Source organism: Macrobrachium rosenbergii, chromosome 26 (genome assembly GCF_040412425.1).
Source record: "Macrobrachium rosenbergii isolate ZJJX-2024 chromosome 26, ASM4041242v1, whole genome shotgun sequence".
Lineage (NCBI taxonomy): Eukaryota > Metazoa > Arthropoda > Malacostraca > Decapoda > Palaemonidae > Macrobrachium > Macrobrachium rosenbergii.
In genome coordinates, this window is record NC_089766.1 from 49104969 (window position 1) to 49119796 (window position 14828).

Sequence of the window (14828 nt, forward strand, 5' to 3'; positions counted from 1 at the left end):
GCGGGAATTTATTACACGTGATAAATGGTTTTGGTACATAAGTGACTCGAACACTCGACAGTACCCCCCAACGACTTCCAGTCGACGTTCAAAACTAGTATATATATATATATATATATATATATATATATATATATATATATATATATATATACACGCAAATGTTTTTAAATTATCAAAATAGGTGTTGAAGAAATGGGACGCTTACAGTAATTCTCACTCTCTCAAGTAAATCTTATGCCTTGGTGCTAGACGTGCATGTGTGTTGGGTTTTTCAAAATAAAATATAAAAAGTGTTTTTAAATCCTGCAGGAGAGTTGTTTAGTAACTATATCCCTCGACAGCATCATTTTTTTTTTTTTTTTGCAAAAATTTACGTAAAACAAAACTCATCACTTGCATAGTTACCATGGGAGTTTAAATTTTATGAACGCAAATACTTTCAATACCAGTTTTTGTAAACAGTGACTCTTTATCAAGGCCAGCTATTTCAGTAGTTTCACTATATTTGCATAAGCCCTTTTATAATCTGACAGTTGTCATTTATGTATACACATTCAATTCATGATGAAATTACTATTCCAGGAAATTTTGCCTTTCTGTAGTTTCATAATCAAAATGTGTCACTGGATGAAATTATGGGTCTTGGGGAATTACACCAGTTTTACCCAATAATCAACCTAAAATCTCTTGTAGCTCATGAATAAGTAGCACTATACTGCCCTGACTATTGAAAACTAAGTTATATATGAAATTACAAATATCTTTAATTACGTAATCACTTTATTCACGTAAACAGCATAACTATCATTCCCATTCTCTGATGCTTTCAAAAGCAATTTCACCCAAGCACGTTTAGTACACGATCCTGAGAAGTCCAAGGCATTAGTTTTCATCTTTTCACTATCTCATATATTGCTAGCCAATATAACAGTTACCTGGATTACTATACTTCCACTTCAGCCTACTTCAAAGAAGTAACTTCTCTTCTTAAATACTCGTCATCCTGATTCGCTTGCAGCAGACTTCGCCTGCACATTTCTGTACAAGCAATAATTAGTTAGTTCAACCGCACTGACACAACTAAGAATGATTCCTACTTAATCCTTCTACGCTTCTTCAATCACTGCTTAGTAGATGCTGAACAATAGAGGTGGCAATGAAAACCCAGTCTTACCCAACTGTCAATTAGCCTGTTTGAATACGATAGGATTTAGGCCCAAGGCCAGGTTCTGGGACCTGTGAGGTCACTCAGCGCTGAAATGGAAATTGACAGCAAGAAGGTTTGAAAGGTGTAACAAGAGGAAAACCTCGCAGTTGCATTATGAATCAACTGTTAGGAGAGGGTGGAAAGTAAGATGGAAGGAAGATATTATGAACGGAGGTACAGTAAAAGGAATGAAAGGGGTTGCAGCTAGGGGCCGAATGGACACTGCAAAGAACCTCAAGTAATGCCTACAGTGTACCGCATGAGGTGCACTGACGGCATTACCCCCTACGGGACAATTAGCCTGTTCTCCGTTTTTGCTTCAGTACCAAAAGCCGTCTATCGCAGATACAAGCTCCTTAACAACCTTTTTATACCTGTCCAAATCACATTCAGTCCGTCTAGAATTTTCATGAGCAGTTCTGCAGCAACATTGTCCAAAACTTGTCGAAATCAATAACATACATATAATATCCTTGCTAAATTTGCCAACCATCTCAGTCATAACCGTCTTGGCACAACTACATTTATGGTAAAACTTGTCATTTCTTATAAATAAATTGTTGCAGATATTCATCTCCTCACAAATTCTTAGCAACATTTGAGAAGCACGACTATGCTATACTCTAACCGTTTGAGTACGGATGTTCAGAGCAAACCAAAAGTTCAGAATATCCTTTAAGTTTACACGTAAATATTCTATCATTCTTCACATATTCCACTATTTCTGTTTTCTCTGAAACCTTGTCTGCCCTCAAAAAACCTCTTTGAGATTTCCTAAAAGATGATCAAAACACCTCTAAGGATTTCAGTGATGCAAGTTAAAATATTACGAATACTGCAGCTATTTATCATTGGTAAGACTTTCAACGCTACATTCATAAGGGTCATAATTAACTTGATTGCAAAAGATAATTCTAATCACTATACATAATATGTATATATATATATATATATATATATATATATATATGTGTGTGTGTGTGTGTGTGTGTGTGTGTGTGTGTACATATGTACATATATTTCAAATATATATATATACTTCCCTGCGAACATAATTTTTACATAAACAACCAACTCATATATCTTTACGTATAGGGCTCGTCAAATTCATTTCACCACTGAAACCAGTAGAAGGTGGCTACACATCATTAGTGTGGGATAAATGAGGTACAAGCCTACGCCTAATCTTTCTGGAACCCATGAGAGGATTTTTGAAAATTTTCCCAAACTCAGTATACCAATGTATTCCACATCGCGCTCTAATATGCTGGGCAATCCCAGCTGTGGTGTCTTTTCCTATTTACCAAGCCAGAACATTTTGATGAAAGCAGAAATATCTTCATTCAAAAGAAGCACCTGTGAAGAGCCTGCGGACTCCAACCAGGGAACAGGTACCAGTTTTCGTAGCCCCTTATTCTTGAAAGGCAATGATTCAAGAACACGAGGACTCAGATCAGGAACAAATCCCATTTTTCCTAGACCTTTAATCTTAAAATACATCCATTTCAAGAGGCGAAAGATAGCCCGAGACCTTGATAAGGGATCTATCTTGAGGGAGAGAGAGCCTACTCCGATACGGCAGTGAAGGTTCGCGATCTTTTGAACAGGGCGAGAGATCCTTATCAAGAAAAGGGCTATACTGCTCGCAGAAGTGAGATTTGCTCATCCAACGACGGGATCATTCTCGAGGAGCGAAGACTCTGGATTGCTAATTGAAGACCCCCAAAGCAAAACAGCTACCACAAGGTTACAAACTTTTAACACCTAACCCACATGGTAGATAATGTCCATGTCCTTATCCTAATGTATGTTTGCCTTAGGACCACACTGATACAGAGGACACAGCATATATCCCAATATTTGACAACACTAGTTTCTGTTTGTGTATATACTTAGTGTTTAACGCCATGACTCCGTTTCGTGAAGCTCATCAGATGATGCATCATGTTAACGAAAATATTTGTATTGCTTTCCCATAACAACACTATAAATATTGAATTTCATTAGTTTACCCTTTCTAACAATGTTAATGAGACACGTCGCATTTGAGGATCGTAACTGTAAATTAGGCAAGATATAACAAATGCCATTTTTCCATCAAAACGAGAAGCGAGCCTAAAACTGAAAATTCTATCAGTCCTGATAACGCTCAAATACAGGAAATAGTAGCTTATGTAACTTTACATCATTCAGTTAAAGTGACACCTTTCGGGGTCTCAATTTCCGGCATCAGAAGTACGTGCGTGTGTGTAAGACGGATATTATATTGCCCCCGCTAGAAATGTTATCAAGGTACGCCCCAAGCGGTACCACCCACGCTTGTATAACGATGTCTACATAGCGCAAGCACACACGCACACAAATACACACTCACACACGCGTGCACATGCACACACACATTTTATATATACTGTATATATGTGTGTGTGTGTGTGTGTGTGTAAATATAAAAAAGTATATAATTTCCATGCTTACCCTTCAACCGTTTAATCATGTATAAAAATCTTGTGATGATACTTTCGAGCATCAACCACATACTGAATTACAGAAGGTCCACCAGTTGCTCATTTTCTATCTACAAAATACCACTCGCGTGTATTCTGTACGGCACCTTCACGCTTCCAGGGTATTAATGGCTTTTCTTCTAGTAGTTTTCCACCCAATCTAGCCGTCAATACATAAAATACACGGTTCCTTCAACCTGCCATCCTCCATTCTCTCCTAATACCCAAACCACCTCAAAACAAGGTGAACTGTCTTTTTATCTATGCCAACTTTTTTTTTTTAACCACATCTACGTTATATCTCATACTTTTTACCCTCGCCACTTCAGATGTACTAGCAAAAAAAAACTTCAATAACTGCATGCTTTTTCTTTCACTGAAATTCAAGATTTACATTTCAATACTTCACTCCCATAAAGGAGACACGATTCACTACAAAACGTTATGATTTTTGTATTTACTTTTATTCCCGAATTTCAACTCCACTATGATTCATTTCTTCTGTCCTCTTACAACCATCCGTCACATTTACTTATAATTAAATATATGAACGAACAAAACTTCTTTTCTCCCACCACCCATGCTAACTTGAAATGGTACATCTACCCGGTTAACTTTCATTTTTAACTCTCTCTTCTTACAAATACTTTCGGACTCTTTCGCCATCTCCACAGATCTTTTTACCACCACTAACACTGTTTAGTAGTCATCTGAGACACTAGCAATTATACTTACTTCTCATATCCGTTCCCTTAATTTTTCTTACAACTCCACTCTTACCTGTACAGAACAATCGTGGCTACGCAGCTCACCATCGTTTCAAACCCGCTGTTACACAAAACACTTCTCCAAACACGTATTTTGACCCGAGTGTTGTTTTTATCACGAAACCTTATAATCATTCTCAAATTATTACCTTCTAGTCAACAGACATCCACATCACATCGCTAATAAATCTCCAAAATAAATTATATGCACATAAACCGCGTAGAGATTTTTTTCCTTTACACTTTTTAAGAAACGGTTTCATACTTGAACCATACCATCGTATTCCCTGAACCATCTCCTAAGCGGCCCCCCTAGAAAAAACTCGTTTTTCCTGTATAAGTCTTCCCTTCAGTTGTTATATTTCCTCCATCAAAACCAAACTATACACCATCCCACGAATGATGAGCGACATTATATTCTGCAAGTCTTGTGATGGAATAGAATATACAATTTAGGCCAAAAGACAAGCGCTGGGACCTATGAGGTCATTCAGCGCAGAAAGGGAGATTGACAGTTAGATGGTTTGAAAGGTGTAACAGCAGGAAAGCCTCGCAGTTGCACTAGGAAACAATTTTTAGAGAAGGTGGAAAGTGAGATGGAAGAAATAGAATATGAACGGAGGTACAGTAAAAGAAATGAGAGAGGTTACAGCTGGGGGCCGAAGGGACGCTGCAAAGACCCTTAAGTAATGCCCACAGTGTACCACCTGAGGTGCACTGACGGCACTAACCCCCGCCCCCATGGGAATTCTCATAATTACCTCATAATAATAATAAAATATATAACAAAAATAATGAACTCAAACTTCAACTAATTCGTCAGGTATACATTAAATTCGTTTCGCATAATTCTCTCGAGTATGGTGTTATATTCCGTCCAATTTGATATTAACACTCCAACTTCAGCCCCTTCTCTAGTACACTGCATGCCTATTTCTCTTACGTATTCTTTAATCTTTTTTCATACATTGCATTATTTAATCTCAGTTCTCCATTGTACATATTAACGTCTCCATTGTTATCAAGTTCTAACTTATCTCTACGTTTAATTTTGCATGATGACATCTTATCAAATTTACAAAATGTCGCAGATATGTTTTATTCTTGATTCTCGATTCTCTAGGTGGAAAATATAGGCTAGATCGTTTTTTCTTCGCATACTGCTGTTATTATTTAAACGGTCACCGGACGCCTTTTTTTTTTCGGCTAAATTTCTCGCGATGGCTCAAATCTGCCCTTGGCATTGTCTTACGAAGTTCTGGCTACTTTATGAACACCAATCTAATCGCATTGTGAGAAAATAGCACCACCTATAACACGACCTTGAGATACGTTATTGAACATGCTTTTGAAGCGCTAACACTTGATTGAGCGCCCTCAGAAATAAGCGCTCTCCCAATGAGGTCACCGAATAGTAAGCGAACGCTTGCTAATTAATGGCAATAAATGGGGAATAAACCAGCTACTTGCAAAGGAAATACCGAAGCTCTCTGGTAAGAAATACTGAAACCGATAGATATCTTTATCTTTTTATAACAGGGGAGATTACGACCGGTTACGAATTGCCAACTTTGAGTGATTTTCTTAAACAAATCATTTCCAGAAGATCTCATGGACATATTTCCTATTTTTCGCCAGTTTCAGTCCACCTCTTGCTAAGATATCTTGCTAACACAATCACAATCATGCAGACAGGCTGACAGACATTTAAGCAAACAATCTTATGACGTCCTAAGTGGGAAAAAAATTAACAGAAGCACCTTTTTAACAATATAAATATCTAAATGGTTTATATAATTATGTATCTATGTATGCATGTAGGCGTGCGTGTAACACGTTCGCAACTAACAGCGTGGACGCGGACGCATTTTCCGACTATAAACTAATACGATTAAGGACATTATGCATGAACGTACAAATCCAATTCCAAACATACTGTAATATAAACATTCTCGAGATATCACGCTCATGTAGACTTCAACGTAATCAAAGACGAAATGTTCTGAGGAATTCTGGGTCTGCCTTATCAATGGCCCTTATCTGAGAATTTGAAGAGTAGTGTCGAGGTAAAAGAAGCATTCAGTTAACAAGGCCGGGTAGATTTCGTATGACTTGTCATCCGAACGAGGAGAAGGAACTTTATATATATGTATATATATATATGTGTGTATATATATACATATATATTATATTTTTTTAATGAATGAGATGTAATTGCTTTAAGGACTAAAGGTTCACGTAGAACAGAAGGTGGTTTATGTACAAGAAAAACGAAACTCATAAAAAGGAATAAATTCACAACACTTGCGAAGTACTGTATTTAGGAACACTGAGAGCTGTGCGTACGATAACTAATATAAACCCACATCAACATGAGCTGTAAATAACAATAATAATAAAAGCATTTACTGTTGTTATTATTCTTTGCCCAAAACCTTACTAATAAGTTGGTATCCCTGTGTCTGAAACTGGGTGTCAACATGCCTGCTGATGGTGACCGCCCCCCCCGCCCCCTTACCTAAATATCCTTGCTGTGGCCAATAATAACGCTTTCCTGGAGCAAAGCCCAGTTTGAGGGGTGTGCACCAAATCCTTTCCTTGTTCCTTCTGAGGTCCTTTGGATTACTCGGGATGGGTCCTACTTCCACTAAATCTTGCAATTGTCTCTATATTACCATCTTCAGATCTTTATAATTTTTCTCTCATTTCTCTTTGTCCTTAAATCTTTATTTCTGTTACATTTCTCAGTGATACTTTCTTTATTTACCAGTATACGGTCCGGTCTTCGAGCCCACAGAGGAGAAACGACTTGGACTCTTTTCCTGTAAAAAAAAAATCCATTCTCTTTCGAATTAAACAAGGAATTCTGTACCTGGTTTAGCCAACTATTGTGGGCCACTGCAACTTCATTCAAAAGAATTCCTGAGAAACTAGAGGGTCAACACACTCTGGGACCATTCCATCTAAGTTTAAAAGGCATAAGTGATATATAATATACATATATATATATATATATATATATATATATATATATATATATATATATATATATATATATATGTGTGTGTGTGTGTGTATGTGCATATATATATATATATATATATATATATATATATATATATATATATATATATATATATATATATATATATATATATATATATATATATATATATGTGTGTGTGTGTGTGTGTATATATATATATAGATATTTATATTATATATGTGTATGTGTATATATATATTGTACATGTATATATATACCTATACTGTATATATATATATACACACGTAGTGAAGCTTAGGCAAGAGGACAAGACAACAACTGATTAACCACTTGAAAGATAGAGAATTGCAAATCACTGGAAGGAAAAAAGAAAAGACAAATTTCGGTAGCTAGAGGAAAGGGAACCATCAAAATGCGCAGCATGAAGATTTCAGTCTCCACAGAGCAAAGTGGCCTGGCGTTTGTGAAAGGCCAGATGCGAGGATGAAAGATTTTTTTTCAAGCTCGTCGAAAGGGGGAGACTAGTGCGAGCGAAAGAGGGATACTAGAGCGAACGGAAAAGGGATACTGTTGTGAACGAAAGAGGGACACTAGTGCGAACGGAAAAGGGATACTAGAGCGAACGAAAGGGGATACTAGCGCGAACGAAAGAGGGATACTAGTGAGATTGAAAGAGGAGGATATTAGTGCGAACGAAAGAGGGATACTAGTGAGATTGAAAGAGGGGGATATTAGTGCGAACGAAAGAGGGATACTAGTGAGATTGAAAGAGGGGGATACTAGTGCAAACTAAAGAGGGATACTAGAGAGATTGAAAGAGGGGGATACTAGTGCGAACGAAAGAGGGATACTAGTGAGATTGAAAGAGGGGGATACTAGTGCGAACGAAAGAGGGATACTAGTGCGAAAGACGGATACTAGAGCAAGAAGCCTAGAAAGCTGAATCACTGGCAAAAGGCACAAATAAGAAAGGAGAGAGACATCACTCCGCTAACAACAGACGCACAACGCAGTTTGATAACAACTGGAAGTACCTTCAGTGAGGAAAAAAAAGGACCAAAATCGTAGACAGAAAACTTGAGCAACAAAAACCTCACGCAAGATTAGCCAATGTTTTGAAGGTGGCAAGGCGCAAAGGCACACCAGATTCAACCGGAAATCACGAAGAAGCTTCCTTGTGGATCGAGCTTTGTGGAAGCTATACTACTCCAGCAATTATATATATATATATATATATATATATATATATATATATATATATATATATATATATATATATATATATATATATATATAATATATTACTCAATTCCACTAATGAGAAATATCATGAACTGCCTTAGCATTAGTGATAGACAAATAAGTAATTAAATAAGTAACCACAAGCAATACCCACAAAAGCAAGATTACAAGCATGCCTACAGCTTTAGGCAGTAAAAAAAAAATAAATAAACATCACTGCATTGCATGCAATGCCGCTAGGCAAAGATTCCGATTGCTATCATCCCATTTGTTACCATGATGCTGAAGAATAAAAAAAAAAGACTTTAAGATATGATAACTACAGTTTGACGAACTTTATTGGTTCCAAGATAGTTTTGGAAATAAACGATAGGGAACTCTGATAGGGCGATACGAGATACAAGACTACTATGTGTATTCGCAAGATAAAAAGGAGAAGTGTTTCTATCGCAGCCGCCAGGTTACTTGCTATACACTGTATACTCCTCGTGCAAAAACGCCGCTAAATTCATCGATTCTTCGTGCGGAAACTGATTTTTTTGGGGGCGGGGGTTAGGGGATACGTTTGTGTGTTAAGGGCCCCCTCCCCCCGAAAAAAGTTCTGCGATGACCAACAAGTTGAGAAGACAGACAATAAGGTTAGTTTACAACTGCTGGTAAATCATTCAATCCTGCGAGAGAGAGAGAGAGAGAGAGAGAGAGAGAGAGAGAGAGAGAGAGAGAGAGAGAGAGAGAGAGCTAGCTAAAGCATTATATGAATAATGTCTAGAACAATAATGTTCGTATTCAAGAGAAAAATACTATGCATGAGAGATCAGTCTCGTAGTTTCGACAGGATTCTCCAGCTTCTTTCAACAATGAGCCTTTGAGCAGAATTTCTGACCTGGCACCAGCATGACTAAACGGTGAAAAGATTAGGTCAAGTAGGGTAAATTGGGTCATTGGTCAACTATACAGAGCATTGCCTATGAAAAATATTTCAAGAGATATATGAAAACCATTTTTATAGTTAACAAAAGTTAAAAAATTGAGGGAGGCAAATATTCGTTACAGACACACCGATGCTAAGAGTTCAAGCGAAGAACGCAGTGTGCGCCTGCGCACATGTTCCAAGGTGGCGTAGGTGACACGTGACCGAGGAAGAGGGTTTTGGCGCCAAACTCCCAAATAACGTTTCACCTGCTGACTGATTTCCACCCTGCCTATCTTTCTTTTCTCTATCCCTCTATTGGTCTCGCGAGGTGTAACCAAATAACAACGGTTGAAAGCAATAGGATAATAAAATTCAACTTTATTATTGGTAATTTCTGTCCTCATAAAATCTAACACACCATAATGAGTCAATAGTGCACGTCTGTCGTCGGCCGCGTTACTGTTCGACCTTATCTCCGGGCTCTCGAGTGGAATCGAGAGTCATCGTTTTCGTTCGTTTTCAATCATTTTGAGCAGCGTTTCCAAACGAAGCTTTTTAAAAACCGCCGATGCGAGACGATACAGATGAGGCCCGATAGTGTTCCGCGATAAGGATATCAGCGCCGATAAGCAACCGCCCTTGTTTGCTCGGGTCTTGACGTCGACAGGTAAAAGTCGTTTCCTCCGAATATCCGTCTTTGTACCCTTCGGTACAAGGACCAGAGTCCCTTGTAACTGGTGGCGTTCGTCCAGAGTATCACAATCGCGTCTCACAGTACGTCCTCGATAGGTGTCAGTTTCATTTACGACCAGAAATGAACCCGAGAACGAACCTCTATTGTGACTTACGACGCACAGATTTAGAGTTGAAATTGACTTGCCGAGTGGACGTGAGTGAATAATAACCGAGACACATGATTATAGAGGTTGTTATTTGACGTCTAATGTACAGAAACGTGATCCTTAGAGAGCGACGTGCCCGTCCACGAGAACGCTTTCGAGGAAAATCCGCCATGATTGGCTGGTGAAGTGGTTCCCTGCCATGGAGGCCAAGTTCTTCTCCTCCTCCTCTCACCTTTCCCGATGCGGGAAAGCTCTGGCGCGTTTCAGCTGACCCTACAGTCGTCGCCAACGCTCCGCTGGTGCCACGAATCCTCTTCCTGCAAGGAAGTCCTCCTGCCTGGAAGCCCAGCTTATCGGCTGCTGCCCATGGGCATACTTCCTTCGTCGCACTTTCTTCTTCCTTGACACGCGGGAGATCCGGTCTAGCGGTTTCTTTCCTGGTTCAAGGGTCCCAGCAATTGAAAAAGAAAGCCTTGAAAAAGGGAAGGAAGAAAAAAAGAAGTAACTGCACGGACACTCTCTCTCTCTCTCTCTCTCTTTCTCTCTCTCCTTTTTAACCCCCACCCACCATACCCCCTTTCCTCTTTTTAGCCTCCTTTGCTGTGCCAGTCAGTCAGTTCACCGTCACTCTCTTTCTCTGCTCCCCTCCCCTCCCCACCGACTGTCGTCCATAACGGCCCCTCCCCCCCTCCCCCTCCCCCGTCCGAACCAGGCATTGAGGAACATGGTTTAGTCGACACCAGAGTCCCACTCTTACCACAGCGTGCCGCAGGTGAGTCCAGAACCCCATTATTTAATTTCAGTTTTAAGGAGGGGTCACCCCATTACACATCTTCCGACAGCCGGGGAAAAACACCGATGCTTGAAGCAGCTACGGCCTGCTTGAGAGACCTAAACCAAAACTAGGTGACGAAAAAAGGGTATTTTCACTGCGAATGCACCCCTCTCTGGCTTCCAGAACTTAACTGGTGCCTGGGCTGCTTATCCGCCTGAGAAGACCTGGTGCTGGAAAGATTATACCGTTTTTATCATTTTATCTCAGAGGGCATAATAATGACTGTTTCCCAGCTACGGAACTGAGGGAGACGGATCTGCTATCGGGTCCTATCTTTAGAGAGAACACACACGCCAAAATCTTATCTTCCTTAACTATTATCGTATCAGATCAGATGCTGGAATACTACGAGAGATACAGAGCGAGAGATTCCAGTGCCGATGCTCGACTGGAAAGTGCAGCACTGTTCTTTGTCGCTCGTCATGGATTCGTGGATACCGCAATGAAAGTTAACTCAAGACGCCCCTGCCAAACAGTCTTGAGAGTGTAGCCTTTAGTTCCTCGTGCATATATGTGACTTCGTTGGATAACATTCCGTCATATATGAATTTGGAGACTAATTCCGTCACAGACTTCTGTGCGGTAGTGATACAGTGAGTTCAGCAGCAAGTGATAATGAACTCCGAGATGTTCATTTATCTGGTTTTTTCATCACAAGATAACATCAATTATGTTGAAGTTAGTGGCGAGTAAAAGGTTTCTTCAGCTCTGCATTGCAATAGAGCAATGATGTAGCGAGTGCAAGGGATACCACCGACACCATTGTCATGTGTCACTACGTTGCGCCATACTTGTGCGTAATCATCGCGTCGATTAAACCTGATTATAATCGACACAGCTTATTGTTGTAATATGGAAAAACCACATTATGAAAAGTTCGTTTGAGGTGAATATGTAGTGCAGGAAAAACTGCACTCGCTCTCTTCTTTTTTATATCATCTCTCTGTACCTATTCATTTCTTCCCATCTACGATCATTCACGCCACTATAGGTCAAACTGAAGTGCAGTGAAAGGACCTAAGATACATCATGAATTGTGAAGACACGCGGACATTCGGTATCGTGCTAAAATTTGATCTCCACCTGGTCTTTGGCGAAAAATTATTATATATTATAGAAAAAGAAACATGCCCAATTTTCGCAGAAAAAATGACACCCCCTTCCTACCAAAAATTAAGCTAGCGAAAAACTTAAAAGTTCTCTGCAGAAAAGAACGCTTATGGTATTCATAAGGTAGGAATTTTAAAGCAATATCCATTTTTTTCTGAGCAAAAATCACTTACTGAACACTGCTGAACCCATCACAGGCATTTTGTTTCACTGCTGTTTCTGCATGTAAATGTTTGAATGTTAGCTGACCTTGTTTCTTAATTCATTGTTTGTTTTTTTTTTTTTTGACACAGTATTTTATCTTTTTTCATATATGGTATTATATTTCTTCTATACAGAATTCTACCTATTTTGTCACATTCGGTACTTAACTGTTTTTTTTTTCACTTACGATATTCTACTATGTAGAAGTTTGCTTTTAAAAACAAGTATCCTTTTAAACCTGACTCACACGGACGTTTCTACATTCTGAATAAATTGAAGTAATTCCTGACGGAAAAGTAAAAGATCCAAAGCCTTTTAGTTTCACAAGCCACGGAGTAGTGTATTTCCCTAACCTCGTATAAAAATAATACATCTGACATGAGACTGACTAAAAATTAATGAAGACAATCAGTCAGGCAAGAAAATGCTCAGTCAAAAAGAGAAAACAATATCTGTCAGTCACAGGGAGAAAAAAAAATTAGTCAGGCAAAAATAAAAAAAAAAATTTCCGTCAGTCAGGCAAGAGAAAAAAAAATTTCCGTCAGTCAGGCAAGAGAAAAAAATTTCCGTCAGTTAATCAAGAGGAAAAACAATTTCTGTCAGTCAGGCAGGAGAAAAAAAAATTAGTCAGGCAAAAATTTAAAAAAAATTTTCCGTCAGTCAGGCAAAAAAAAACCGTCATTCAGGCAAAAGAATAAAAATTTCCGTCAGTCAGGCAACAGAAAAAAAAAGTCACTTGGCGTCCATTGAAAGGAATAAGTGAATACTGAGAAGACAAATTTGACTTTGTTTCTCTACCCGTAACCTTACTGAAGTGAATAACAACGCGGGACCTTCGTATGAGAGAATCTATCCACATTGCCTCAGTGTAGTTCAAGTTAATCACTTCACTGACTTTATGATGGTCCCGTCAAGAGTATAGAATTGCTAAATAAAATTGAAAATAACAACAAAAAGATCATTATTTGATATATCATCACTTTCTCGTGATCTTGAATGGAAAAATAAAGTCTGCAGTACAATGTATGCAACATATTGCTAAACACCAATATACTACATACATGCTACTGCGGATTTTATTTTTCCAAAAAGATCATTGCCAAGGTCATACGATCTCTTCCATTCAAAAATAATAAAAAGCAAATAACATTAAGTTCAGAAACAAGCAAGCTCAAAAACCCTTTTCAGGTCAAGAGTGATAAAAGCAAGGACTTGGCCACCGCCAAAAGAAGTCGCACGACCTTGCCAAGCTGAAAGGCACCACAGCAAACGGCACAGAGGTCAATGTCGATAAAGGTCACACGACCTTGCCAAGTCGATATAACAAAAGCGACCGCCGAAAGGTCTCAGCCTAGGGTTCGCAAGACCTTATCAAAGGTAAGGTCAAACAGTTAAAGAAACCCTTTTCCTGTATAAACCAGTGATTCTCAAACCGTATATGCCGTGGCTGCCCGGGATGCCACAGACAGTGCCCAGGGGTGCCACAAGATTGTCATGAATTTTGTCTTGGCTAGATCATCTCAGAGAACATTTGTAAAAAAAAAAAAATTTGCAGAAGTCTTCATATAATTATTATCAGTGTGTCTATTGTAATTATGTTTATCTAATTCTTCTGATATGCTCTTTGTTTGTACAGTAGATTTCTGCATGGACGCCATGCTGATTTTGGTCTGAGTATAAATAATCATTTTATTCATTAAATAAGAAGTTAATTCATGCGATATGACGTAATGGTGAAGAATGGGTGCCACGGTAATGATGACATTATTCAGGGTGCCATCGCTAAAATTAGAACGAGACCCACTGGTATAAACCAAAGGATTCAATGGCTACCTACTGACAAAATTAACCTTTTGTCTGTACAAACCAAAGGATACAATATCTTCGCAGCATTTCCTCGTACGGAGCACACCAAACCGTCTCTTACTTGTATCTTCACAAACTCGAAGGGTTTGTTTTTCGAAGATATGATAAAACCGATACGAAGATTAAGAATCTAATCTGCAGAAATGAAGGGTTATAGCCACTCACAATTTTGCCAAGTGCTGATATTTCTAGCAGACTCATAAAGAACAAAATCTCGGTTATTTCATTTTAGATTATGCAATAATAACAATTAAAATACTTTCGCATGTTTTCTGAATTTATCATCTGAGAGTGTTATGTTACAGGCAATGACATGACCATCTTTATA

General features: G+C 38.6%; 1 protein-coding gene across 5 annotated transcripts in view; it reads left to right on the forward strand.

The window, feature by feature from the left end:
• LOC136853179 (uncharacterized) overlaps positions 1 to 14828 on the forward strand; it is a 99735-nt gene that overhangs the window by 9476 nt on the left and 75431 nt on the right. The window contains exon 1 of one of the 5 annotated variants that reach the window (XM_067128516.1): positions 9160 to 9368. The exons of 1 other annotated variant lie outside the window; for it this stretch is intronic. In XM_067128516.1, the coding sequence (XP_066984617.1) occupies positions 9337 to 9368 (32 nt within the window). In that variant the 5' untranslated portion in view covers positions 9160 to 9336. Of the gene's footprint in view, positions 1 to 9159; positions 9369 to 10749; positions 11258 to 11691; positions 12207 to 12444; positions 12554 to 14828 lie in introns of those variants that run through there. 3 more of the 5 variants (XM_067128518.1, XM_067128520.1, XM_067128517.1) reach the window with 3 other exon arrangements.